Raw genomic sequence first — 25,586 nt, 5'->3', positions numbered from 1 at the left:
TTTTTTTTTTTTTTTTTATTGCCACATATTTTTTCTGCTAAAGCGAGTGCATTAAACGGATACTACAACCAAATTTCGGCGCTTATTTTTTGCTCTGTACGTGTTCAAAGGAGCAGTATCACATCGGACACCAATGTCTTGTTAAAAAAAGACACGAAAAGGAATTTTAAAACATATTAAACGATTAGCAAATGGCACCTGGTTTGTAATGCCCGTCTATAAACCTTGACAGGTAGTGACGATGACTGTCGCGCCTAGAACTATACATGCCTTGAACCTAGCGTCATCCCGACAGCTCTGCGGCCAGCACAAGATAAAAGGGGAGGGAGGTATACTCCACTTTCAACGGGACTTTTTTTTTTTTTTTTTTTTTTTTTTTTGTCTCAGACGTCATTATTCTCCTCCTACAACGTCATAGAAGATTAACTCGACACTCAAAATTCACACAAAAGCAGATTTGCGGTTAGTTGCGGTGGCCCGATCGCTGGCGTGCTTCGATCGCTTCGGTGACGTCAGCCTCGCCGCAGCTTTGCTCATCGCAAGACAGACTACGTCACGATTGCGTCGGATGTGACGTGCTCTCCGCTGGCTGCTCTCCGAGCGCTTGCCAGAGTGGGCCGTTCATAATGATAAAAACAACCATCAGGCTCAAAATACAAATGTGCTATTGTCATTTACGGATATTGAGGATCATATTCAACCGATTTCTGAACACGACGGGTACATTTCAGATTTCGTTGGAGTATCCCTTTAAAGTGGCAACCCCTATGCGTACTATTTGAGATATGAAGTAGCGCATAATAAAAAAAAAATACTATACATTCTAGCGACTTTGCGACGGGTTGTTAAATGGAGCAGCTGTTCTACCATTAGGAGACATTTATTGCAGAGCTCGGTATATATGCGCTTGTTCAGAAATTTATTATACTAAATACTACGTTTACCGGCACATGTCATGTCACAAGAAAAATACACAAATAGCTCAAGTCAGTATACAACAAGATTTATTTCTGCAAAAGCGAAAAGCTCCATCTCACTGCAGGTTGGTACCGACGACCGTTTTGCTACCATATAACCATCATCCGACTCATCCGGCTGACTTAGCCAATGCAAGTAAATCCGCAGGCGCATCACGAAAAAACGCTCCAACAATCTTCCAATTAGATCTGGATGGTCGCTGCGCTCAACAGGAGGAACAGGAACAGTTTCCTCAATAATTCGTCCCACGGTCTTCATTGGGCTCTTCAAGAGACAAATGTCCTCTTTCTTTTGAGAGCGCTATAAATACTCCCTCACAACAGGAAACAAAGTTGAAGACTTCCAGGCTGAAGTGATGTGTTTTCCACCTTGAACATGGTCTTTCATAAGCACAAGTGTCATGCTCCTCGGAAGCCTTGTCTGGAGTGAGCATTCCTTTGCAGACACTTCAAGACTGTACAGTGGAGAGCAGAGGTTTAACCAAAAACCCTGCCAAATGAGCAAGGATGTCGGGCTCGGCTCTAGAGAGTGCTTCCATTTCTATAATCTTATCATCTCCTGGAGGCTCTTTAACTTCCCGCTGCACTTCTTTGATTTCTGCGGGGAGGAAATAAGTGCTGTCGTCAATGTCGTAGCCTAAATTTTTTGCGACTTTGATGAACTGGCTCAATGTCACAATTTTGAGTGCATTTCTCACGTCATATGCGTTGGGCACTAAAGAAATCATCTTGACAACTGAAAGCAGGTTCTCGAGACAGTCTTGAGTTAACCGTCTTGTTAGCAGAAAATTGTAGCCACACTCTTTCAAAAGAACACCGTGCAATTGCAACACTACAGTTGTCAATATTAGTACCCTTTCCTGGCATGGCTTCCATATTGTCTTCACTCCGATCCCCAAGATCTTAACGACTGAAATACTGAGCTTGAGAGTTGAAATGGCCTCTTCATACATGCTTTCATTCGCAAAACTCCAAGCAACGACAGGATGAAGAGAAGTCATTAGGGTGTACAGTTTAAACACCTGTTCGAAAAACCAGGCAGTTGCTTCGGCCTCAACCGGCAGTTTGTTCTGTTGGATAAAATACCGAATGGCCGAGGAAGCTTCCCTAAATAGCTGCACCGCTATTCCGGCTTGCATTTTCGTGAAATATTCATTTGACACATGAGCACTGTTCAAGTTGAGTGCCATACCCAGCTGCTCACTGTCCAACTTTAACACCAACCCCAGATGCTCTATTGAGACTTCACTGCTTAGTAAATTGAACTTGGAGACTACATCGTCAATTAGATGCCTTATATGTTTTCTTACAAGGTGCCCTCTTAGATTTTTCACATGTGCGAGGTCTGGCACAATTAAAGAAGAATGGCATCCCCACAGGGATGCGGCACACTGCATACTGTCAGAGAACTGCGGGAACTGGAGAGGCTCATGGATCTCCACATGGCACGGTCAGAACTGCCCATACCACACGTCAATCAGAGCACATGCAGTGAAATGCCCGCACTGAACTTGATTAAGTCAAAAACAAACTTCTTCAGCTCGTCTTCATTTCTATGTGCGTCCGAGTAGTTGTACGCTATGACTTGCTTCCAGCGCGAGTTGATCCCTCCCATCATAAAAACAAGAGCGTGTTTTTGCACGACAGTCACTCTTGGGCAGCGTCGTTTTGCCCAGCAAAGTGTCACTGCCACGGTCCAACACAAAGCATTTCCGAATTCCCATTGCATCAAGGAAAATGACGCAACCCTTTTTAATGTCTGACATCGCAGCGACTTTCGTTTCCATCCCAAGCAATATTTCAGTTAGCACACCCGGCTGAAACGACAGGTGTTGCAGTCTCTTGTAAAGCATCCTTTTCGTCGGAAGGGGGTTTCCCGGCTCATGTAGACGGTAGCCTGTGGCCCTGTGGAGCCACAGGCGAACTTGAGCTGTAGTCCTTTCCGTATGGCATCAACACTCTTCTTCTGTTCAGTCTTCCCAAGACACGTTTTTGGTCCTCGTTTAGAAATGTCGAATTTCTGGTCAACGGGGAAAGTTTTGTTTCTAGCTGCCTTGTTTTTCTTAAAGCTCTCTTTAACTTCTCTGCAGCTGACAGGTTTCTTCCAACTCGCAGTTTTTTTTTTTTTTCTTTTTGTCTCTTGCAAAGTCTTCCGCAGTTCACTTGCATGCACAGTGTCCTGCATGATATCAAATGTGTCGCCCAGGCAGTCGTGCACATTTACTTTTGAAAAGGGGTTTGCCTGGGTGTCCTTTGTGCCAGAGTCTTCTTGGTCTGAGGTTCCTGCCACAGAAGTTGACGAAGGGCCTGCAGTGGCGACACCTCCACGATCAGCCGGAGAAGCTCGCGGTGCGGGGGGGGGGGGGGGGGGGGGGGGAGGGGGGAGGGGGGGGGGGGGGCTTTTTTCGTTTCGGCTGCGCGGGGAAGGGAGATAACCTCCTAAACACAAAATAAAATTGTACGCAAAATAGTGAGATACAGATGTAGTAAAAAGACAGTGAGTGCGCAGGCGAGCTGGTAATAGCTACACACCTGAGACTGTGATGGAAGAAATTGGAAACTTTTCAGTAGAAGGAACAGACACAGAAAGGGACGTAGTAATTAATACTTAAGTCTGAAATCAAACAACGTAGGTACAGCTGCCCGCTTGAGAAGTCGCCGCCCATCTTGTCGGTTCATCTCGTACTGGTCTTCTTCGATGTAGCGCTGAAATAAACAAGAAACGAGAAGGAAATTTAAGTGTAGATTGGAAGGCACAGACGTGAGTGTACACAGAAATTGAAGAAAATATTTGAATAATATATTACGTCAAAACAATCCTGAATATATTTTTTAAAATGTTACCTTAAAAAGCGCTTTATTTAATTTATTTTTCGACCTTGCACGAAGGGAGCGATTTAAGTACTAATCACACAGGGACAAAGTCACGTCATTTCGTTAAACACGTTGAGCTGTGCAACATGACTATGAAATATATCACACGCGGACTACGAGACATGTCGCGATGTTGCATTCGCGAGTTTAGTCTCGAAAACATATTATTGACCATGCTCGAGATTCGCCGTCAACGATTATTTTCACACATACACACACACACACACACACACACACACACACACACACACACACACACACACACACACACACACACACTCACACTCACACACACACACACACACAAAGAATCCAAATAAAAATGAAAAGGTCGGCGGCCAGTCGCGAATCAAGGCTATAGACAGAAAGGCGAAGATAGCATGCAGCCACTGAACTACAGAAACTTGGTGTACGCGCACGTGGCAATATTCCGCGCTTATCAGATTGTTTCAGGCTCTTTGAATAGTAAAAGAAGCTCAAAAAGTTATCACAAATTTGTTCACGAGCGAGAAAGCCTCACGCTGAAGAGCTACCCCCTGACCTTATTTTGATCGGGGAAGGCGAATTAGTGAATATGCCCTAACGGCAGAAAAGGTGTATGAAGCACCTCATCCCCATTAAAACTGGGGATGAGGTGCTTTATATTTAAAGAGTCAATTTCTTACGTCACAACTCCGGCTAATCGCTCGATCCGACCGGCGAGACATAAAGCGAGGGTTGATTGTGAGTGGAGCAACTCCGACCATGGAGCAATCGATTGGAGCTGCTAATGGCAAATTCCACGGTGGTTTTGGAGCGCGCCGGGATCGACTCTTCTAGAGCGAGCCTATTTTACTGGGCGATCGGGATCAAGATTCAAGACGGATGTGTTCCATTGGTCGTTTAGGATTAGCTCCCGCTCCATATCTCGATCTGGATCCGAGAGAAGTCGCTCCGACGATTACGGCGTATTCAACCGGAAACCAGCGGGGCCAGCCCTCGGCGCACACGCGTGACTTCCTTTCCCGCGGGGCATCTCGCCTGACCTCGCCCATCTCGCTCAGAAGAATTCGTAATGGCCGCTTGCTTACCCCTTGGCTCGACAGCCGGTTCGTTTTTCATGAAGGAGAAGGTTTTGCCGCGCGACGGGCATTCCGGCAATCTTTGCTACAAGTTCCTGAGCCATTCCTGCCGCTCGTGCGTCGAACACGTGCTAGCGCCGCGATGGCGAAAACGTCTTCGAAACGACCGCGGCGGCCGCGGAAAGGGGATTCCCGGGCATTTGAATGACGGGAAGGCATCCGCCGATCCCGGAGCAGTGGTCATGTTCCGCTGGGGATCCGTAGGCGCTACCCTTTTCGGATCGTGTGCTTCATTCCGGATCTCGTCAACTGATCCCGGCGCGCTTCAAAACGCCCAGTGGAATTCGTCATAAGACAATTTCTGAATAGTGCCCAATATCGCAATAAAGTGAGGATGCTTTTGTAGCATACATCGCATATCTTCGAGGTGTGACTTGCCTTCCACCGATTGCGCTTCATCAGGACTCCCATTTTCTTTTTCGCGCCATTTCATGGAGAAAGCGGAAGCATCGGACTCCCTTTGCAGTCGAAGCGGCACACAGCCGCACAGAACAGTCGCTCATGCTAGTGCTCGGACGACTGCTGTTGAGATCACTATAAGACCCACTGATCTCTATGAGAACAGCGGTAAGACCAGAAAGACTTTTTCGCGCACAGATCTGCCCAAAGTGGAAGATAGTCGCGCCGCACGTCCAACCTCACGTACTGCACGCATACTCCGTCTTAACTACATTTGAGGCAAGATGGTGTCGTGGCTAAAAGGTGGTGGTGTGGCGCGGTTCAAAGGATGTCCTCACCTTGCAAGCCTGCGCGAACTGACATCGAGGCACCCTGATTCTTTCCAAATCGAGGCGAGCCTGGCAGCGCAATGCCGTACAAAGCATCTTGGGTACCGTTTGGCCACTAGGTTTCGGTTTCCATGCATTGACCACCATCACTTCACGACGTCACGTCAAGAACAAATACAGTGCTCGTATTTTCAAATATGCTACTTTCCTTAAATTTATAGTACCATTCTAAAAAATATCCCGTGCGTCTACTATCCCGCACAACACTCTGAGAGCCGATGACCAGAACTTACGGAGGCAGCTCAGCAAATGACGACGCCGAAACATATGTTTAGACCAAAAACCGCAGTTTGAGTTGTGACATTAAGCAATGCAAGCGTGACGTTTTGATCTGCTTTATGTCACAACTAAGACTGGTTTTTTTTTTTGTCTAAACATATGCTTCGGCTTCGTCATTTGCTGAGCTGCCTCTGTAAGTTGCAGTGATTGGCTGTCCGAGTGTTGTGCGGGAAAGTAGACGCACGGGCTTTTTTTAGAGTGTACTGTTGCTGTTGCCTCCCGATACGGATGGAATGCAGAGGTACGTTGTTTTTATCGGGCTCCGACTTGCCGGAGTTTGTACGCAGGTGAACACAGGACGACGTTGGAACATGGGAGAAGTATACATGGGCCGGTCACTTTGTTATGTTGGCTGCTCAATGTCCTATAGGCTTCCTAAATAATCCGTGAGCCGGGAGGGTCATGTTGCACTCCGGAGTGGTAGCCAGGCCGCCAGATAGCAGTGGGACGCGGCAAGTCGTACTCCAGCTTCTTGCTAATTCTAGGCAGGCGCTTACGGCACTGGAGGTCTGTGTCGCAGCCGGAGGCTCTCACAACGATGAGTCGGTGTGATACGAGCGAGTGTCGACTTTATCTTCGTGCAGTGCTGAGGTGCACTGCTTCGTCAACGGCACGAAAAAAACCGAAACCGTGCCACACCTCTCCATGGCCAACCATGTTCCATGATACAACGCGCTGAGTGTTCCGTACCTTCGTAAATAGTGTATTGCCTGAATAGACCTTTGATTTTCCAATCTCGCTTCACGACATCCCGCCACGTCCAAATACATGTGCTTTCTTTTTCCAATATGTGGCTTTCCTTAAATTTATCATACTATTGGTGTTCCCAACCAATACGCATAGAATGCTGGGGGACGTTTTCTTGTTTGGGAGGGGGGGGGGGGGGGGGGCGTTGTACTCCCGACATCAGAGTTTGTGCACTAGCAAACACAGGTAAACGCAGGTCAACACAGCGACCGGCCGCACTCCTACTCCTCGTTAAGTCTAGGCAGGTCTAGTACGGTACTATGTTGTTGGGCTAGTTGGTTCATCTTAGTTAAACGTATAAAATAGCGCAAAAAAAAGACAAGGACCATAAGTATACAGGACAGGCGATTGTCCTGTATACTTCTTGACCTTGTCTTCTTTTGCGCTATTTTATATGTTTAACTAGGCAGGTCCTGCGGCCACTGGAGGCCCATGCTTAAAGGCCGACTACCAGACTGGAGATTCTGCAAGACTGAAGATCCTCCTCCCCATGGGGGAGGAGGAAGCAGGCAGTGCTGGGCAGGGTAGAAAGGGGAGAGGAGGAATCGGGAGAAAAGTGGAAAGCGCGAAGTGTACGTCGGCCTTTAAACGGGGCTCTCACAAAGGTGAATGAGTGGAATGCAAGCGAGCGCTGACTTTATTTCCATGCAGTGCTCACATTCACTACTTTGTCAATGGGGCAATTGAAACCAAAACCCCGCAACTTTCTTCATGTCCAAAGAGGTCCCATAATGCAACCCGCCCAGTGTTCCGCACCGGGATTTTTGGAAGTAGTCCGTTGGCGCCACTGGACACTGATGACGTTTCATGGAAGAGGAGGAGCATGTTCGCAGATCTTCACCATTCTAGGTGGCTCATTCATTAGCAACACCATTAAACCTCTCGCTCTCGGTGGGTAATGTTAATTACTCTCGAAAGCAAACAAACCTCCGAGACTAGGCTGACACGTGTCTCAAACTGGGGTTTGTGGTATCTTGTACCGGCCATGCATTCCAAGAAGCCCCGACGCGGCGGTAGAGGTGCCGGCGTGTCCTGTTATTTGGTGTCGCAATCATGGTAGCTGATCGAAAAAGATCGAAAAAGTTATGGCAAAAAGTACAACTGAACGCAATCACTGTCGTCGTGGCGTCGCAACTCCTGGCTGCTGAAGAGTCTGTGGTGTGTCAAGCTGAACACGTAGGAGAACAGGAATCTACCGCGTCGCTGCTGCGGCAGCGCCAGGATCTTGGCGCTGCCACAGTAGCGATGACGTCATTTTTATGACGTCATCGGTCGGAGGTCGAGAGACCGCATTTGAAGCCACGGCAAACACGCCGCTCGGAGACGCGTTTTGCTTGAGCCCTGCAATGCGTTCCATTCTATCATCCTACCTTGCTGTTTGTCCGAACAAAAAAGTGTACCACAGAAAAAAAAGAAAACATGTACACACGCGCAAATATAGTAACGAGTAGTGAATGTGTGTGAAATTCTGGAAATACCTTGAAAACCCTCAAGGACTGTTGCTGGTGTGTGTATAAGCGCGCGCGTGTGTGTGTGTGCGTGTGTGTGTGTTTGCGTGTGCGTCTTTGATAGTAGAGCCTTGCGAAAGTGCGCAAACTTGCAAGAGTTCTGCCGTAATATGAATGAAGGGATATCTGGATGGACGCCAGCGACTGTACTCTTTATAACGGTCAGAAACTTGCGCCACCTGGTCTAAAAACTAAAAACCAAAAGAATGATTCCTCCCTTTGCCCTTCTATGCCAACTTGCTTCCCCTCTGCAATTTTGTAACCATCATCAGGCGGTGTGGGATATGCAGGAATAACCTTTGGGGATCTACCCACGGTGGCCCGATTAGGTTTTGAAACGTGGTTGCTTATTGACGCGTATATAAAATTACGGCAACGTCAATGAGGAATATAGCTGTTTCAGTTGATGCTTATATGGTACAAACGGTGTTTTTCAGGCGAGGAATGGAAGAAGGTGCGCACGGTGCTCAATGCCACCATCACCGCCAGCAAGGTGAACCGTTGCTCTCGAATCGTGAGCAGATGTGCGGAGGAGCTTCTGCGAGTCCTCAAAAGGCATCACGAACGTGACGAGCTGGTTGATATCATGGACATGGCCGAGGGATACTCCCTAGACGTCATCACAAAGTGCGCACTAGCATGGAAGGTGGGTGCTCGTGTGGTTATACCGGACACGCGTCACGTGAACACTTTAGAATCTATGGTTTGGTGTTAGACAGGACGCAAGCAAGTCCGCAGCATCGTATTATTACACCGCAGCCAGTCAGGTTGTGGCATCGGCAAATGAAAATGAAAAAAAAAAAAGAAATAATCACAAAGCAAAATTGTGAACAAAATAAACCATGCCCAGTGTTTCTCAAGTTGTAGGCGACTATATTCGCCTATAGATGAGAAACTGTGTGCATTTGTGTAACCCTCAGTGGAACCCAGAACCAGTCGGGCCTTATGGTGCACACTGATGGCGTTTGTTCTTTTTTACTATAGGTTATCCAAAACAAATTTTCTATAGTACCGACGAATCTGTCCTATTAATACAGTTGCTTTAACGGCAGAAGAATAGGGTAAAACAATTTTTTTTTAAAGGGTTAAAGATTAGGGGTTAGGAAAATCATACAAGTTTGCGGAAAATTGCCAGCGACAAATAAAAACTAAGCGGAAGCTTATTCAGATATTTAAAAAAGGAAAACTATTTCCCTGCTTTCACAGTGTTTGTCGGCACAAAAGCTGCGTCGTGTGTTTTAAAGTATTTTATTCATAACTTCAGTTCCCTTGAAAACGTTTCCTTGACCGTGTGTTCAGCGTCGTGTCCACCAGGTGATTCGGTGTTTGTCGCTAGCTTGCGTGTTTCGAAGTCGTTTGTAGCTATTTGTCCCTTTAGTGGGACGAGGAAATCTCGAATACAAATTTAATCCCTGTCGCTTAGTTTTTGCTGTATGTTTTGTTATCTTGATGCTGCAAAAAAAAAAACATTCTTCCTTTATTAAAAAATAGTTACGAATAGTACAGCAACGCAATTATTGTGGCTCTAAAGAGCGTCTCACACCTACTTCACAGGTAAACTGCCAACAGAAGTCGGACGACCCGTTGCTGCTCGGGCTCAGGCGAATATTTGAAGATTTAGACTCAACCGTCATCGAGAGCACTCTCGCCCTGCCTGGAATAAGGAGCATCCTTAAGCTTATCTACCCGTTTACCAGTGTTTCTAAAATGCTCCGTCGCATCGCCGAAAACGTGCGCGAAAATATCAACAAGCGGCGTAAAGGACAAAGCCCCCGTGAAGACGACATGCTTCAGATGCTGCTTGACGCTCAAGCCGGTGTTGAGGACAAGACATACAACGTCCAGAAGAGCGATCTTCTCATTGAGGACCGTCACGTCATTGCCAATTCCATCGTTCTTCTTGTCGCTGGCTTCGAGACAACAGCTATGGGGATTGGATTCGCGCTCTACGTTTTAGCCACGTATCCCGAAGAACAAGACAAGGTGCATTCCGAGATTGACACCGTGTTGCCCTACGACGATGAGATATCCCTGGACAGTATCCAAAATCTCAAACGCCTAGATATGGTGATCAACGAAACCTTGAGACTGTACCCCGCCCTCCCAATTATGATTGCAAGACTGTGTCCCCGGGACATGACCGTGAGGGATCAGTTCATTCCGGCTGGAACCTCTGTTTTCGCTCCCGCTTGGCACATTCACCGAGATCCCGACTCCTGGCCCGAGCCTTCCAGGTTCCTCCCGGACAGGTTCGCCGAAGAGCACCCGGAGCGCCATTCGCTCGCGTTTATTCCCTTCGGCCTAGGGCCCAGGTACTGCTTTGGGAAGAGATTAGCATTGCTCGAAATCAAAATGGCGCTTTGTGCGATTCTGCGCAAGTACAGGGTGATCCCAAGTGAAGAGACGGTCAATCCTATTTCAGTGACGGTGCCCAATGTGACACTTCGTCCAGTAGGCGATATCAAACTGAAATTTGAAAACAAAGCAGAGCGGTGAATGACCACTTTCCGGGGACAAAGTGACGTAACGCACGGGAGCGAGTAAACATGGTTGCAATAGTGCAACCATGGGTCGTCTGTCGCTTATCCATCCTGGAACAGAAACGCTTGAGCGCAGAAGTTATTAATATTCATAACACTTAAGAATAACGCTAAAAGCCGATTGAACAAATAACTGAGGGCGAGGCTAGGAAAACGGTGCGCCTACATTCGTTTGTTTGAAATCAATTTGTTGACGTGCGAGGTAAAGCCAACCCATAGCGGAGCCACTTGAAAGTCTTTCCGAATCACTGGCGGGTTTTTGGCGGTGACAGCTCCTGGGAAGAAAACGTAATATTTCGCAGAACTTAGATAGCTGTGTCTGGCGCCGCAACGTAATATTTGCTGCCTAAAGCAACACGCACTTAACGTTCTTTATCCACGTGATGGCACAACATCGATAAACTTAACGCCAAAATTTCGGGGTCCCCAAAGTCCTCCACAACGTCGCACCTGCTAAGACGAAAGGAAAGTTTTGCATGAATATATTAGGAAATACTGTATCTAAAAACACGCAGATGTAGGAAATGTACGTATGATAAACTGCTACATATCTTGGAGGAAAGCAACTAAATTAAGTTCTACGTTCGCGCTAACTATTTTTTATTATTTTTTTATTACTCCATTAAACAGTGTAGACATTGCGTTATACAATGTTTTTTTTTGTTTCCATTTAAAACATAAAACCTGACATTTATTATTTAGATTCTTGAAAATGAAAGATCATATCATAAATCGAGAAAAGCGGAAATACAAAAATGCAGAAATAAAACTTTTGGCAAGGAGTAAAGCTTACATTTCAGCAGTCTTGGAAAATCCGTATTCAAGAAATGTCATAATAATCACAGGAGAGCAGGGTAGATTGTATCCTGTAAATGGCGCTTTCTGTTCTTTATCTACGCGTGCTTCGAAATAATTGAAAGAGATCTAGTGGTGCAATGCGGGAAACCATAGCCCAGCTGGGTTTGTAAACATTTGTAGACTAAGAATTCCAGAAATTACGCAAAATGCACTTACTTTCAATGAACTGGGCATGTCCCAAATGCTAGCACGACAGCCGAACTGGCAATTGAAGGCGGTCAGATTCTCATATCCTAGACTCCAAAGTTTCCTTTGGAGTCTAGGCGCCAACTCTCAGTGTCAGCTCACGGCTGCTGCATAATGCAACTTTCATGTCTTGACTCGCCTCTAAAGGGAGACGTGGTAATCATATATATTTTGGCCCCGGTGGTCACGAGCGGTAGAGGTTTCAAGGTTGAGTTTCACAGCCGAGTGTTTTAGCAACGTTGGCCTTAGGATAACGACTCTTTAGCCATCTTCGTCCTTAAAAGCGTGGTTGCCCGTTATCTGACGATTTATTTGAAATGACAGGAATCGATTTTCCGTCCTCCAGAAATGTTCAAATGGTTCGCGACAGAGCAAAACTACATCGTAGTCCGACATTCCTGACCACAAGTCCAAAACTCAAAATGTCGTTTTTATTTATTTTTTCTTTTTCAAATCGCAGCGATTACCGTTTGTTTCATGGTCTGCACTAAGCACCAAGATGACGGCGCCCACAAGAGTATAAAATAATGGAGTGCGCATGCGCGTAGTTCATTCAGTGGTTCTAGCTTCTCTGAAGCGTAGCTCGTCTGGTGTCTCCAGCGGAAGCGTTGCGGAAGTCTGCCGTCAGAAGGCGCACCAGCTGTCGCAGACCCGTCTGTGGCCACCCTGAAAAAAAGACGTGTTGTACGTAACGCGATACTTGTACTGCACTGAGCTAGAAGGGGAAGTGTGCCGTGCGGCGGCGGAGAACGGGTCCTTTTCGCGATGACTCTTCCGCGAGGTTTGTGGGGGCGCTGCTGTAGCAGGAGCGCTGCGGGAGCCGCTCAGACTTAAGCGGATTGTGCGGCTGGTTTTTGTATCATTTTCTGGTTTCGTTGTGACGGAGCAGTTGATTATATTTGTTTATTAACTGCTGCCCTCCCTTCTATGACGAATTCTAGCGCTTCCGGAACGCACAGCCGCAGTTCTGTTGGTATAGCGTGCGTGCCGAAAGACACGCCTGATCGTAGACCACTGCTACCGTTTTGGCTATTTTAGCCAGGTATTTTCCATTTAGAAATCTTAACGAGTAATGTACATTAGTTCAAAACACTTTTGGCAGAATTTTAGTGCATTGACTCGCACATCATATTAGCTGCAAATAAATGTTAATACCTTGACTCGTTCATATCTAATTCATTTTGCATTGATTGGCATACGTAACAGTGAGGAGGCGACCTCTGAATGCAACTTGGTGCTGATTTCGCTCTTCAGACTGGTCTCGCACAAAGAAGAGACCAACAAAACAAACAGAACTATGGAATGCTTTATTTGTCATTTAAATTTCTTCAGGCCGACACTTCCGCCTTTTTGTTAGTCCAAACCTCTTCACCTCTTCATAAGCAAACAAAAGCTTTTGTACGAACCAAATCTACAACTCCGCCTAGGCAACTCGCAGCTTAATTACACCTTATCTTCAGGCTGTTGGTTTGTACACGTTTAGAGCTGCATGCGCATCTCATTTAAAGATTTGGAATAGAAGCGGAAACGGAGAAGTACGTAAAGTTTCATTATACTCAGTGTAAGCTCCGCATCATGTTTGCCACATCCCGGCTTTGGAATGTAAAAACATTCCAACTTTCCAAAGCCGGGATGTTTGGCTTTCGAAAGTTCCCCTAGCTTGCATCGCAATCTGCACCTGCTTCTTTACAGCTATCTTGCTTTGCTAAACAGCATCGGATTCGCACTCTGCGTAAATAAATGTCCTCAGCACACGGCAGGAACATTTCCCGCCATCCGTTTGGCCTCGTCCACCCTGAAAATGACAGTTTCTGACGATCTTGATCAGGAAGCTCGACATCGTTCAGGAGGCCAATATCATTAGAAGCCGCTTCTGGCAGCATGTTGTCCACTCGTCTTCGCTTCGAATTGGGGAACACCTGAACGCTGCGGTAGCGTTCCTTCCTTTTTTTTCGGCGGTGACTTTGATAAGTACCTAGAAGCATCTGGGAAAATATTCTGTATCTGGGAAAAGTGGCGCATTCTTTTTCCTTCTCCTCTAAAAACAACTCCTTACCCCACCTCGAACTTCCGGTTTGCGACGGAGGCGCCCTCAGGACGTTTCCAAGCGTCTCGACGTCTCGGTCAGCTGAAGCGGTCGATATGCTGATCGTGTCGACTTTTCTCGTCAGACGAGTGTGGCAATTACCTCATTTAGAGCCTCCATTCGTATCCGACCGTCCTGAAGCCGCTCTAGATCTGCTCGTCCAACCGTGCAACCGCGTGCTCTGGGGAAGCTGGGAAACAGGTTCGGTACAGCACCGCTTGGAACTTGCTGGGGGGCCTCAGGAGGACACACTCGCCTAGAATCAACAAAGACGTCACTAGTGGTAGGTGAGCCTCAGTTGACCTTGAAAGAGTATCGGGCTGCCAAACTCGCCAACAGCTGTGGTTACTGCGGCAGATCCCCCAGGGAAAAGCTCCGCTTGGGTCTTGCTGGGGGCCCTTCGGAGGACACTCTCTCCTAGAATGGACAGAGATGGCACTAGTGGTAGATAGGCCTCGGTCGACCACGAAACAGTATCGGACAGCCAAACTAAAAAGCAGCTGCGGTTGCTGCAGCAGTCTGTCCTGGGGATGTTTCAGTACTGCGGGCACTACCTTGTGGTGTACTATTCAGGTTTTGCTGGGGGTGCTTTGGAGACTTTAGGGAGGCAACCAGAACAGACAAATGGAATTGATTTTGTAAAAGAGGCATCCAAAATCATCAGTTTGTGCATCGAATTTGTATCATTAAACTCATGCAATGTGTCTCACTGAAGAAAAAGAAAATATATATATATTTTGTGAGATGTTGTACATACCATTTACATTTACAGTTTTTTTGTAGTGCTGGTTTACTCTCATGGTTGAAGGTAACGATAAAAGAAATGTTTTGGAGAGCATCTTTCCCCGATTTTTCGCTCTTCTTTGTTTTGCATGATTAGCGTTTTGAATTGGTCGATACTGAAGTGGTCCTGTAATAGATTGAAGAGATAGGACTTTAGCCGAGAGCACATCGTGGAACGCCCCCTCAAACGTCCGTCTCTGCAGATCCTAGGTTAGCCTGCCAAAGACCTGCACATGAAGTTTGCGCGCTGTCAAAGCTACTGGTGCGAGGTTGGGATTCATCTTAAATGTTTTATTTGCCTGCGTTTTTCGTTTCAATGAGACTACGAGCGACCTATTGACTCTACGAGAGCGAACGCACTTTGAGCGGGCTAAGCACACACGCTCGTCTAGTAAGAGCGTCGTCAGAGAAAACATACTCCTGCTTGTCGCACTGGCTGCGCTTGCACTTATATTGAAACGGAGTATAGATACGCGGTCAAACGCTCTCAAACGCAACTGTGCGTAGGGGCCTTTACTTCCACGGCACGGGCATCCGTGCATACCAAGTTGGCAGTATTGTGCTCGCTATTACATCGCTCGCGTTTACGGTGGAATGGAATGCATAACTCACTCTAAACAACTGTCTTTTCGCATGCTAATGAGTATACAGAGCACCTACCTCGCATAACTATACGGCTCCCGTCGGGTTGAAATCTTTTCGACCGATTCGGTGAAGCAAGATCTTCCTCTGAAGTTCATTTTCCGTTTCAGAGGGAACACTGTAAAGCTTTCCGGTCGAAATTTCTGCGGGCGCAGCCACAGGGCGCAGCAGCCCGTCAGTCGTAGGTGTGCCTCGGTCGACAGTCGTAGGTGTGCCTCGGTCGACTTGGAAACACTATCATTGTGCTTAACTCCCCAGCAGCTGAAGGGGACTGCCGAACCAGGCTGCTCTAAGGAAGCTGGGAAAGTCAGGTTCTGTACAGCACCGCTTGAAACTTCCTGGGGGGCCTCAGGAGGACACACTCGCCTAGAATCGACAAATACAGCACTAGTGATAGGTGAGCCTCAGTTGACCTGGAAAGAGTATCGGACTGCCAAACTCACCAACAGCTGCGGTCACTGCGGCAGATTGCCCCGAGGGAAAAGCTCCGCTTGAACCTTGCTGCAGTGGGGGCCCTCCGGAGGACACACGCTCCTAGAATGGACAGAGATGGCACTAGTGGTAAGTGTGCCTCGATCGACCAAGAAACAGTATCGGACAGCCAAACTAAAGAGCAGCTGCGGTTGCTGCAGCAGTTCGTTCTGGGGATGTTTCAGTACTGTGGGCATTGCTTTGTGGTGGGGTGCCTCGGGGACTTTAGGGAGCCAACCAAAACAAATAAATGGAACTGCATTTTGTAAAGGAGGCATCCAAAATTATCAGTTTGTGTATCGAATTTGTATTGTAAAACAGATAACGTGTCTTACTGAAAAAAAATGGTTTGTGAGATGTTGTACATACCACCTACATTTCCAGTTCCCTTGCAGTGGTGGTTTACTCTCTAGGTTGAAGGTAACGAAAAAAGAAATATTTGGGAGAGCATTTTTATTAATTTTTTGCTCTCCTTTGTTTTGCATGATTAGTGTTTTGAATTGGTGGATACTGAAAAAGTCCTGTAATAGAATGGAGTGATCGGATTTTAGTCGAGAACACATCATGTAACGCCACCTCAAACGCCCGTTTCTGCAGATCCTAGGTTAGCCTGCCAAAGACCTTCACGTAAAGTTTGCGCTGTCAAAGCTGCTCGCGCGAGTGTGGGGTTGATCTCAAATGTTTTATTTGCTTGTGTTTTTGTTTCAATAAGACTGCGAGCGAGGGAGACCCTATTGATACTACGAGAGCGAACGCACTTTGAGCGGGCTAAGCACACACGCTCGTCCAGTAAGAGCGTCATCAGAGAAAACACACTCGTGCTTGTCGCACTGGCTGCGTTCGCACTTATATTGAGACGAAGTATAGATACATCCTCATGCTCGGGTCCGCAGCCGCGGCAGCGTTGTAAGCTATGTGTGCGCAACAAAGTATGGTACGCGAGCACGTACGCAACACTTGACGAGAGCGCGTACTCCGCGTGCACCCGTAATTGGGAGCGACACCGATACCACGAGCAGGAGCAGGCCGTTTAGAACGACCAAAGACCCCTACGCACAGTTGCGTTTGAGAGCGTTTCACTGCGTTGCGACTGCGAGAACGCACGACATCCATACCTTTTTTGTCGCATGTTGTTGCTGTTGTTTGCAAAAACAGCAAAGCAACTGTTGTTGCTTTGCGGTTTTTGTTTTTGTTTTGACTATTTATACTTACCCAAATTGTTTTTCCCCATTTCCTTTCCCCTCATCCACGGTGTATGCGGCGACCGGCTAGCAGGCGCACAAGCGTAAGGGTTGTTACCTTTCTGCCTAGCCTCGCACGTCGTGGCATATACATCATACTTCTTGTGCAAATAAATTACAATTACAATTACAAGCAAGTCCTTGAATTGGAATCCACGCTTCATACGAAGCGCAGATGTGCCGGTCAATCACTTTCGTTTCTCGACGCAACGCTCTCAAACGCAACTGTGCGTAGGGGCGTTTACTTCCACGGCACGGGCACCCGTGCATGCCAAGTTGGCAATCTTGTGGTCGCTATTGCATCACTCGCGTTTACGGTGGAATGGAGTGCATAACTCGCTCTAAACAGCTGTCTTCTTGCATGCTGGTGAGCTTTATACAGAGCACTCACCTCGCATAACTTTGCGGATCCCGTCGGGTTGAAATCTTTTCGACCGATTCAGTGAAGCAAGATCTTCCTCCGAGGTTCATTTTCCGTTCCAGAGGGAGCGGTGAAAAGCTTTCCGGTCGACTTTTCTACAGGCGCAGCCACGGCGCGAGCAGCCCGTCAGCTGCGACGTAGCAACATCTTGGGAAATTCATGACGACCGGAAGTCCAAAGCCGAAAGGATACTGCCACCTTTCCCAGGATAGAGGGGCTTTACGCTCCTGCAGCTCACAGCGCCATCTGCGCAGTCATCGCTGCGGCGACCCCGGGAACGCGACAGAACAGCACATGACAAAACAGCACGCTACAAAACAACACGGTCAAAACAGCACGCGTCAAAACAGCATGGTGACAAAACAGCACGGCGACAAAACAGCACGCGTCAAAATAGCACGCGACAAAACAGCACGGCGTCAAAACGGCACAGCGAAAGAAGAGCACGTTCTAAAACAGCACGGCATCAAAACAGCACCGCGACAAAAACAGCACGCATGGAAAAAGGCTGTAATAGATAGCATTTTATGAAAACAAAACAGAACGTAAAGAAAAGGGGTTGGATATTGCATGGCATTACTTAACAGCTAGTGGAGAAACAATAAAAAGAAATATACGCTGGCGGCGACGGGATCGCACACAAATCAGTGTCCCGGTTGCTGCTGCTGTGTGATTGCTAAAAACCAATGAAGTTAGCAGTAGTTACAACTAATTAACTACGCTAATCTCTGAAAAGATTGGGTAGTTAGAGGGGATGCCTTCGCGTCGTTGTTGGCTGCGTTGTCTGGTCTTTTTTGCAGTATCAGGGAAAGAGGAAAAGTTATTGGGAAAAAGGTATCCCCATAAGTTCAAGTTATGAACTGCCTGGTTTGTGGCGGTCCGGTCAGGTTCCGTAGTACCCGTCGTTTCGTAATTATCACCTAAGCGTAGAACGTCCCCCACCCAAAAAAGCGGGAGATGCGCCGGTTACAGATGCATTGATAGAACCGGTAAGATAAGGTGACTTTAATGTGGAGTGTATTCAACGTGTACCATGGGCACCGATTCTGCGGGGTTCATTCACCGTGAATACACCCTCCTGGAAACACACGGCTGGAGCTTGCAGGCGAGAGGTTGTGCGTTTTGAGTTAAATTCGCAGATTATTGCCGACGAAGGCCTTTATCAAGTGGAAACCGGTGAAGCAGTAACATGCCACAGCCTCAATGCTGTGGCCTTACACTGCAGCATGGGCTGCACACACCGTTGCCGCACACACTTTTTTTTTTTTTTTTTTTTTACTTTTAACAATTAACGAAAGCACATTTCCGTGCGATTGAATTATTTACTGTAGACGATTTCACCAGCAAGCTTGCGCGTCAAAATGAGCAAAACTGCTCGAAAAAATTGCGGTGGCTTAGCTCGGCTATGCCAGGATATACATATAGCGTGAACTTATGCGCACAAAATGAGAGGCGCTATCAAGCGGCTCCGGTGCAGCGTCAGACTTGGCTACTGCGCAACGGAGGCGCACAGCTGGGCACGCGGTGGCGCCAGTGCGTCTGCCGCGGCTATGACGTCAATCCTCTGTATTGCGCAGACCGACGAGGCGGGCGCGGCGGCGGCGGATCGCGCGGCGGCGGCGGCTCCGGCGCGCCAGCTGTGCGCCATGTGACGTCACTGCTCCTCGTGCATGCGCAGCACGGAGCACGGCTAATTATGCGAGCCACGCGAAACTGCTCAACCTCGGCCAGTGTAGCTCACGCTACAAAATAGCCAGAATACGCACCAGCGGGGGCTTCGGTACTGCCCTGGGAACCGTTATGCGCGCATCGAGTATACTCCCCACTCCGAACTTGCTTCCAAAAGAACCGATTCGAAAAATTGGCCGTCGACGAGTTGGCTTTCAACGAATTGGCCTAGAACCTCAATTCCTTTACAGTGCCTTATTTGAGACGTGCATTTTTTAATTCAAACGCTATATTTAGGGTTCCGCGTTTTAGGGTTAAACCAAATATAGCCGGTAAAATTACGCCGAATTTATTTTTCCATATTCGGTCTTAACTGAAAACGTGCAGTATTTTCGAGGGCGTTTGGAGTAGTGTGAGTGTGTGTGTTTGTGCGTGTGTGGGTGGGGGGGGGGGGGGGGGGGGACAGTGTGACTCATAACTAGGGTTTCGTGTTTTCGGATAAATTCGAAAAACACCCGCCGGTAAAAGTTTCGTCTATTCGGATTTATCTGATAAACTCTGAATTTCGATGTGCCAATCCCCTCCTCCCCCCCCCCCTCCCACACACACACACAAATATATTTTACAATTAATGCTTTAATCAGCGCGTAGAGTAAATGGTCCTGGGAAAATGCCACCACACATACCTTTCAAATTTCGGTCAGGACAATAGGTCAATGTACTATCGGGTCAAGACAAAAGTCACTGTTTATGTTTTCGGTTTTGGGTCATACTATTTGTGCCCGAGAGGAAGGAGAGGTTGTGTTTTTGTAACCGCGAAAGCTATGGACCATGGAAATTACATAAAGTGGGGAAGAGGACAGTTGAAACTTCTCTATTTCATCCTTTTCCACTCTACCTCTTGCGGTCGCGCAGTAGGTTAATGGAATAGCATGGAATGAATACAGGCTTTTTAGCGACCACCCCCAGTGGGTTATTGCTTTTAAGGTATCGAAATTTATCGAAATAACACTTGTGTGCCACTTTTGTTCTAAGACAAATTAGTATTGCCAGTAGTATAGCACCAACGCCAAATCCAATTGAAGAAAATATTAATTGATACAACCGCGTTTTTTTTTCCTTTTTTGTCCAGCATACGTTTACATTTTGATATTATTTGTTTATGTTTAATAAGAAACAGAGCGAAGCATGTTAAATTAATCTGAGACTGGGGTAGAGAAGAGACATCAAACCGTAGAAAAGACAGACATTAGACAGGAAGACGTCTCCGCTCTATTTTCTGTCCCTTCTACGTTTTGATGTTTCTTCTCTACCCCAGTCTCAGGTTAATTCAACATGGTTAATATTCACCAGCTCGCCTGCACCCTTACGATTTTTTCTATAACACTGCGAAATTGAGCTCCGAATTTCTGAAGATTCGGAATCAAACAAAAATAAACTCCGATAAACTCCGAATTTTAGGCAAAAAATAAACTCAGAAAAACACCCTCCGAACTTAACAAAAACTAAACTCTGAAAACACGGAACCCTACTCATTACTGACCAAATGACCGCTTCCTTTCGCATTTTTAAGCTTGTCTGCGAAAGATCGGTTCAACTTTCAACAAAAGCTCCGGGGGCGCAGGGGTCTTCAGGACGATATCTGGGGTTTTCACCTGATAGAGATTTGTGCCGAATTCTTTGTTAAAAGAAGAAAGTTTAATCGTGAAATCAAACAACGGAAATCAATAGCGTCCGTAAATGCCGCGCATTGTTTGACACCCCTAGCTTCCGTCTACTAGAAGAGGGCATAAATACGAGTATTTTATTGTCGTTCCTGCCGTCCGCGCGAATTTATCACCTCTCGCAGTCGTGAAAATGGGGGAAAACGCACCGAGTGCAATGCTTGCTAATTTCTTCATTCTGATATTTGCCTCTACGACCGAAGTGGTACTGAAGCTCATGCTCGTCCTGTGTACAAATACGAGCACACGACGATAATATCAGATCACGATAAGGCCCCAGTGCGTCTTACAGAACAGGTCGCATCGGCTGCCAAAGACGGCAACAAATAAGAAGACCAGTACCTGGTACCCAATATACATTTTACACAAACGCGTTTAATTTTTGCATTTTCGTTAGTATACTGGTTTTAGTCAATAAACCTAATATAACTGAGAAATTTATAAGTCTACAAATATTCACCGCAATAAACCGAAAACTTTTGTTTGGAATAAAAACCGAAAAAAAGTGCGCAGAATTTAAGTAATACAAACCGAAAACGCCGAACCCAAGCTATATTGTCAATGTCATGTTTTGACGCTGTGCTGTTTTGTTGCTGTGCTGTTCTGACATCGTGCTGTTGTGACGCCGTGCTATTTTGGCACGTGCTCTTCAGTCGCTGTGCCGTTTTGACGGTATGCTGTTTTGTCGCGTGCTATTTTGACGCGTGTTGCTTTGACGCCGTGCTGCTGTTTTGAAGCTGTGCTGTTTTGAAGCTGGGCTGTTTTGACCGTACTGTTTTCTCGCGTGTTGTGCTGTTCTGTCGTGGTGCCGGCGACCCCCTTCGCCTCTGTGGAATCGCACCGCGGACAGCACACTTCGCCTTCAGGACCACTGTACTTGGACCTAGTTACTTTCTTCAGTGACGGAGTAACAACGTAGTTACGTTTAACAGAAGAAACCAGTAATGCAGTTTGGTTAATTTTTTAAGACGCAACGAACAACGGTGTTTACTTGCTTCTAGAGGGAAACGTGTAAGCACAAGTACCCAACTTTCATCTCTCACCGCAGCTCGTGCCTGTAACTTGCCCGACGAGGAAACGCTAGATAGACCATAAAAAGATGTGCACAGGGTATGTCGGTATAGCCACAGTTATCCCTGAATGGACGCGTTAAATGCGAGGAATAATTAACGACAAGTATTAGAAACGGCTACTGGTTTCTAAAAAATACACATTGAGAGTTACGAGAAAAATAACGCAATACTTTTAGCTGAGGTAACGCGATCCCTTTAAATCCCCGTAAATATAATAACGTAAACTTAGTGACTTTTGGAATGAGTAACGAGCAATATTATGTTTCTGTATTTGAAAGACGTGTACATGTCTGGCTCGTGGAATGGCAAGTATTTTGAACCCTCTAATCTTGCCGGCAAGTTTTGGCTCGTCGCTTGGGCGAGATACCCTTCTTTATAAAGGGGTCGGATGTCCCCTCGGCTGGGGCAACGTTCTCGCGTAAGACTCACGCAGGCCCAAGTCTTTTGCCATGGCCGACTTCATTTGGAACCTGATGAATTTCCTGGTCCTGGTGGTGGTACCGGGCGTCCTGTTCTGGGTGTTCCAGCGTCGTCACGCTCACGGAGTGTTTCGACGACACGGCATACCGGGGCCCAGTCCGGAGCTTCTCTGGGGCAACTGGAACCAACTCAAGAAGGATCGCCTCCAGGTAGTACCCAAGTTTGTTGACTCTAACACGCGACCGACATTAGGGACTTTTCGCAAACCATTACCGGTACCGCACTACCGAAGCCTTTGAAGCGTGCTTTTAAGCTCGCATGCGGGTGATACCGTGACTGCGGGGCGCGCGCTTAAAAGAATACTTCTAAGGCTTCGGTAGTGCGGTACGCGGAACACGGTAACGGTGCGCTAAAATTCCTCATTCTCTTCTTCTAATGATCGGCAGTATTTAAAATACGTGTATATAGAACAATTTCATTATTTTGTTTTTTTTACTTAACTATACCTATTTGCATAATGTATTCGTAGGTTGTATTTAGTAAAACAAGTACCGCATTTTCCGGGCTATACTTCGCATTCGGTGTATAGTCCGCGGGGACAAATTTGGGGTTAAAACAAAAGTTCTTACTTACATAGTCCACACCTGGTGCTTAGTCGACACGAAAGTCTTCACATACACGGCACACATTGACAAACGTCTACTTTCTTAGCTCACAGAGAAGTTTGGATCATACATAAATCATCATTAACGTACTTTTTGATCCAGAAAAATCTTTACTTCTCGTCATAATGCACGACCTTGAAAAACAAAATTCTTGTATAGTCCCCACGCGTAGACAGCCCGCACAGCCTAAAGTTTCAGTTTTTAAACATGTATATAGTCCGCGTACTAAAGCTCGGAAAGTATGGAAAGTGCAAGAAATTCCCTGGTAGTTAAATAAAATTTCAATTACGATCGCCATTGCGGGAGCAAATAACACATCTCGATGTTTAGTCAGCCCAAGGTCGACCTGTTTGTGAGATATGGCAACATTGCATTTGATATATGAAATTCGCTAGCGCAATACCACTGCTAATTTGTAGTTTAATACATATATATATATACGGTGTTTTTTTTATTCTTTCAGATTTGTTTAAAAAAAAGCCGTAAAAGCTACACTTATGCGATTTGTGCAGGTGGGTTATACGGCCAGGCGGAAATTATGTGGGTGGATAAGTCGGCTAATTAATTAAAATTTTTTAATCACCTTTTTAACTTGTGAAAATAGACATATGGTTCCAATTAAAAACTTAGAGAGCATCATCGAAAACCACTAAATGAAATATTCTTAGAAGGATATAACGCCGGGGCAGCATTTTACGTTATTCTGTAAAAACGCTCTATTTGGACGCGTTTCTAGATTTCAGTTTCTTATCAGACCGCATCTTTGTGCCCGCGGTCTTGCTGCCCGGTGGTCGCTGCGCGAAGCCACCCCTTCGCCTCCCACGTAGAACGGAGGGAGGTAGGGCGCACGTGTGTTGCGCGTCTCAGTTACTAGGGTGCAGCTCTGCGGGCGCAGAGATGCGCTCCGATAAAAAATCGAAACCTAGAAGCGCGTCCAAATAAAGCGTTTTTACACAACGCCGTAAAATGCTGTCCTGGCGTCATATCCTTCTAAGAGTAGCTGATTTAATGTTTTCGATGATGGTCTGCATGCTTCTAAGTGGAACCATATGTCTATTTTCACTAATTAAAAAGTTTATTAACGAATTTTAATTATTATCCGACTTATCGCAAAGATTAACCACCCACATAATGTCCGCCTGGCCGTATTACCCGTCTGCCCAAACCGCATAGGTGTAGCTTTCACGGCTTTTGTAAAACAAATCTGAAGAAATAAAAAAAAACGGTATATATATATATATGAAGAGAGAGGGAGAGAGAGGGGGAGGGAGGGGGTGGGTAGGTAGGTAGGTAGGTAGGTAGGTAGGTAGGTAGGTAGGTAGGAGGGAGGGGAAGGTGGGTGGGTTGGTAGGAAGGTAGGTAGTGTGGGTCACCTGTCAATTCCCGATCAGGCCGAGTTCTACTCGCTCCGAGGAAGTCACACAAGAAGCGCTATCACAGACAAACACTTTATGAATACTGAAATTGTGCCGTCGATGTTGTGGAAGGCCAAGGTTGCCCTGTGTCCGGGTCTTCCCTGGGCTCGTTCAGCACCGCCTCTTTCGTTCGTCACGGCCCTTCGAACTCTGTCCACACGCACCTACCACGAGCGTCCCTTTTTCTTCTTCCTCGCCGCTCACGGGGCCGTCCATCCACGTTCAGCGTGGCTCGTTGTCTCCCACACTCCCCTCCCCTCAAGCCTCAAACTCCGGGGGGGTCCGGAGCATCCGGAGTCCCTGGACCGAGGCACTGGACTCCAAGTCGCCCATCTCCGCCTTGCTGGTGGCGGTGAACGTGCATCAGGTGATCGGTAAACTGGTGGGGGGACTTGATGAGCTCTCGCTCCCACCACAGGTCCGGGGTCAGGTAGCTGTACGTCTGCTGGATGGCCAGGTAGGTGGTCTTGGCAAAGTTGCCCAGCGTGGCCGTCGAGACGCGGGCCGAGGTGTAGCAGTTCTCGATGCCCGCCATGTGCAGCAACTTCGTGGGCACTGGGGCGGACACGATGCTTGTGCCGCGGGGCGCCGGATCAGCCACATCAGCACGCACCTTGCAGGGTACGGTGTGGCGCTTTCCGCTCTTGTTTCCTCAATAGCCGCTACGGACGGGGATGACGCACAGCTAGGCCAGGATGATGGCTTGAAGGATGGCCGTGGCCACCTCTTTGGAGCACTTGGAAGGACTGGCACCTCTTTGGAGCTCTTGGAGCACTGGCCGTTGAAGTTCCCAATGGCCACAAAGGCCTTGAAGCGGGTGCGCTGGCCGGCACGCGTCTGCTTCTGCACCGACATGATCTTCAGCACCTCGTCCTTCAGCGTGTCCCTGGGACTCTCCGGTCCTCCGCGTCTCCGCCGCCCTGCCTTCGATGACGTGGTCGACGTCGGGATTGCTCACCCCTTCTCTGCCAACCAGGTTGACCACCCTGAAGGTTGGTCCGTCTTGCTCCTTGCTAACCGGGTTGACCACCCTGTCGGTTGGTCTGGCCGTTCCCCCCTCCAACCGGGTTGACCACCCTGTCGGCTTGTCTGGCCATTC

At 47.2% G+C, this 25,586-nt stretch overlaps 2 protein-coding genes across 2 annotated transcripts in view; both read left to right on the top strand.

The window, feature by feature from the left end:
* Positions 1 to 11,742, top strand: part of LOC121837053 (cytochrome P450 3A8-like) — a 39,696-nt gene extending 27,954 nt beyond the window's left edge. Inside the window, exons 3-4 of the mRNA XM_042292408.1 lie at positions 8,732 to 8,940; positions 9,849 to 11,742. Coding sequence (XP_042148342.1) covers positions 8,732 to 8,940; positions 9,849 to 10,790 — 1,151 coding nt within the window. The 3' untranslated portion in view covers positions 10,791 to 11,742. The remainder of the gene's footprint in view (positions 1 to 8,731; positions 8,941 to 9,848) is intronic.
* A 2,649-nt stretch (positions 11,743 to 14,391) lies between these two features.
* The window catches only part of LOC8037339 (cytochrome P450 3A8-like), a 61,674-nt gene continuing 50,479 nt past the window's right edge, over positions 14,392 to 25,586 (top strand). Inside the window, exons 1-2 of the mRNA XM_042292406.1 lie at positions 14,392 to 14,408; positions 22,421 to 22,616. Coding sequence (XP_042148340.1) covers positions 22,437 to 22,616 — 180 coding nt within the window. The 5' untranslated portion in view covers positions 14,392 to 14,408; positions 22,421 to 22,436. The remainder of the gene's footprint in view (positions 14,409 to 22,420; positions 22,617 to 25,586) is intronic.

Source organism: Ixodes scapularis, unplaced genomic scaffold, assembly GCF_016920785.2.
Source record: "Ixodes scapularis isolate PalLabHiFi unplaced genomic scaffold, ASM1692078v2 PGA_scaffold3__209_contigs__length_174095766, whole genome shotgun sequence".
NCBI lineage: Eukaryota > Metazoa > Arthropoda > Arachnida > Ixodida > Ixodidae > Ixodes > Ixodes scapularis.
This window is presented reverse-complemented; position numbering and strand designations above follow the sequence as displayed.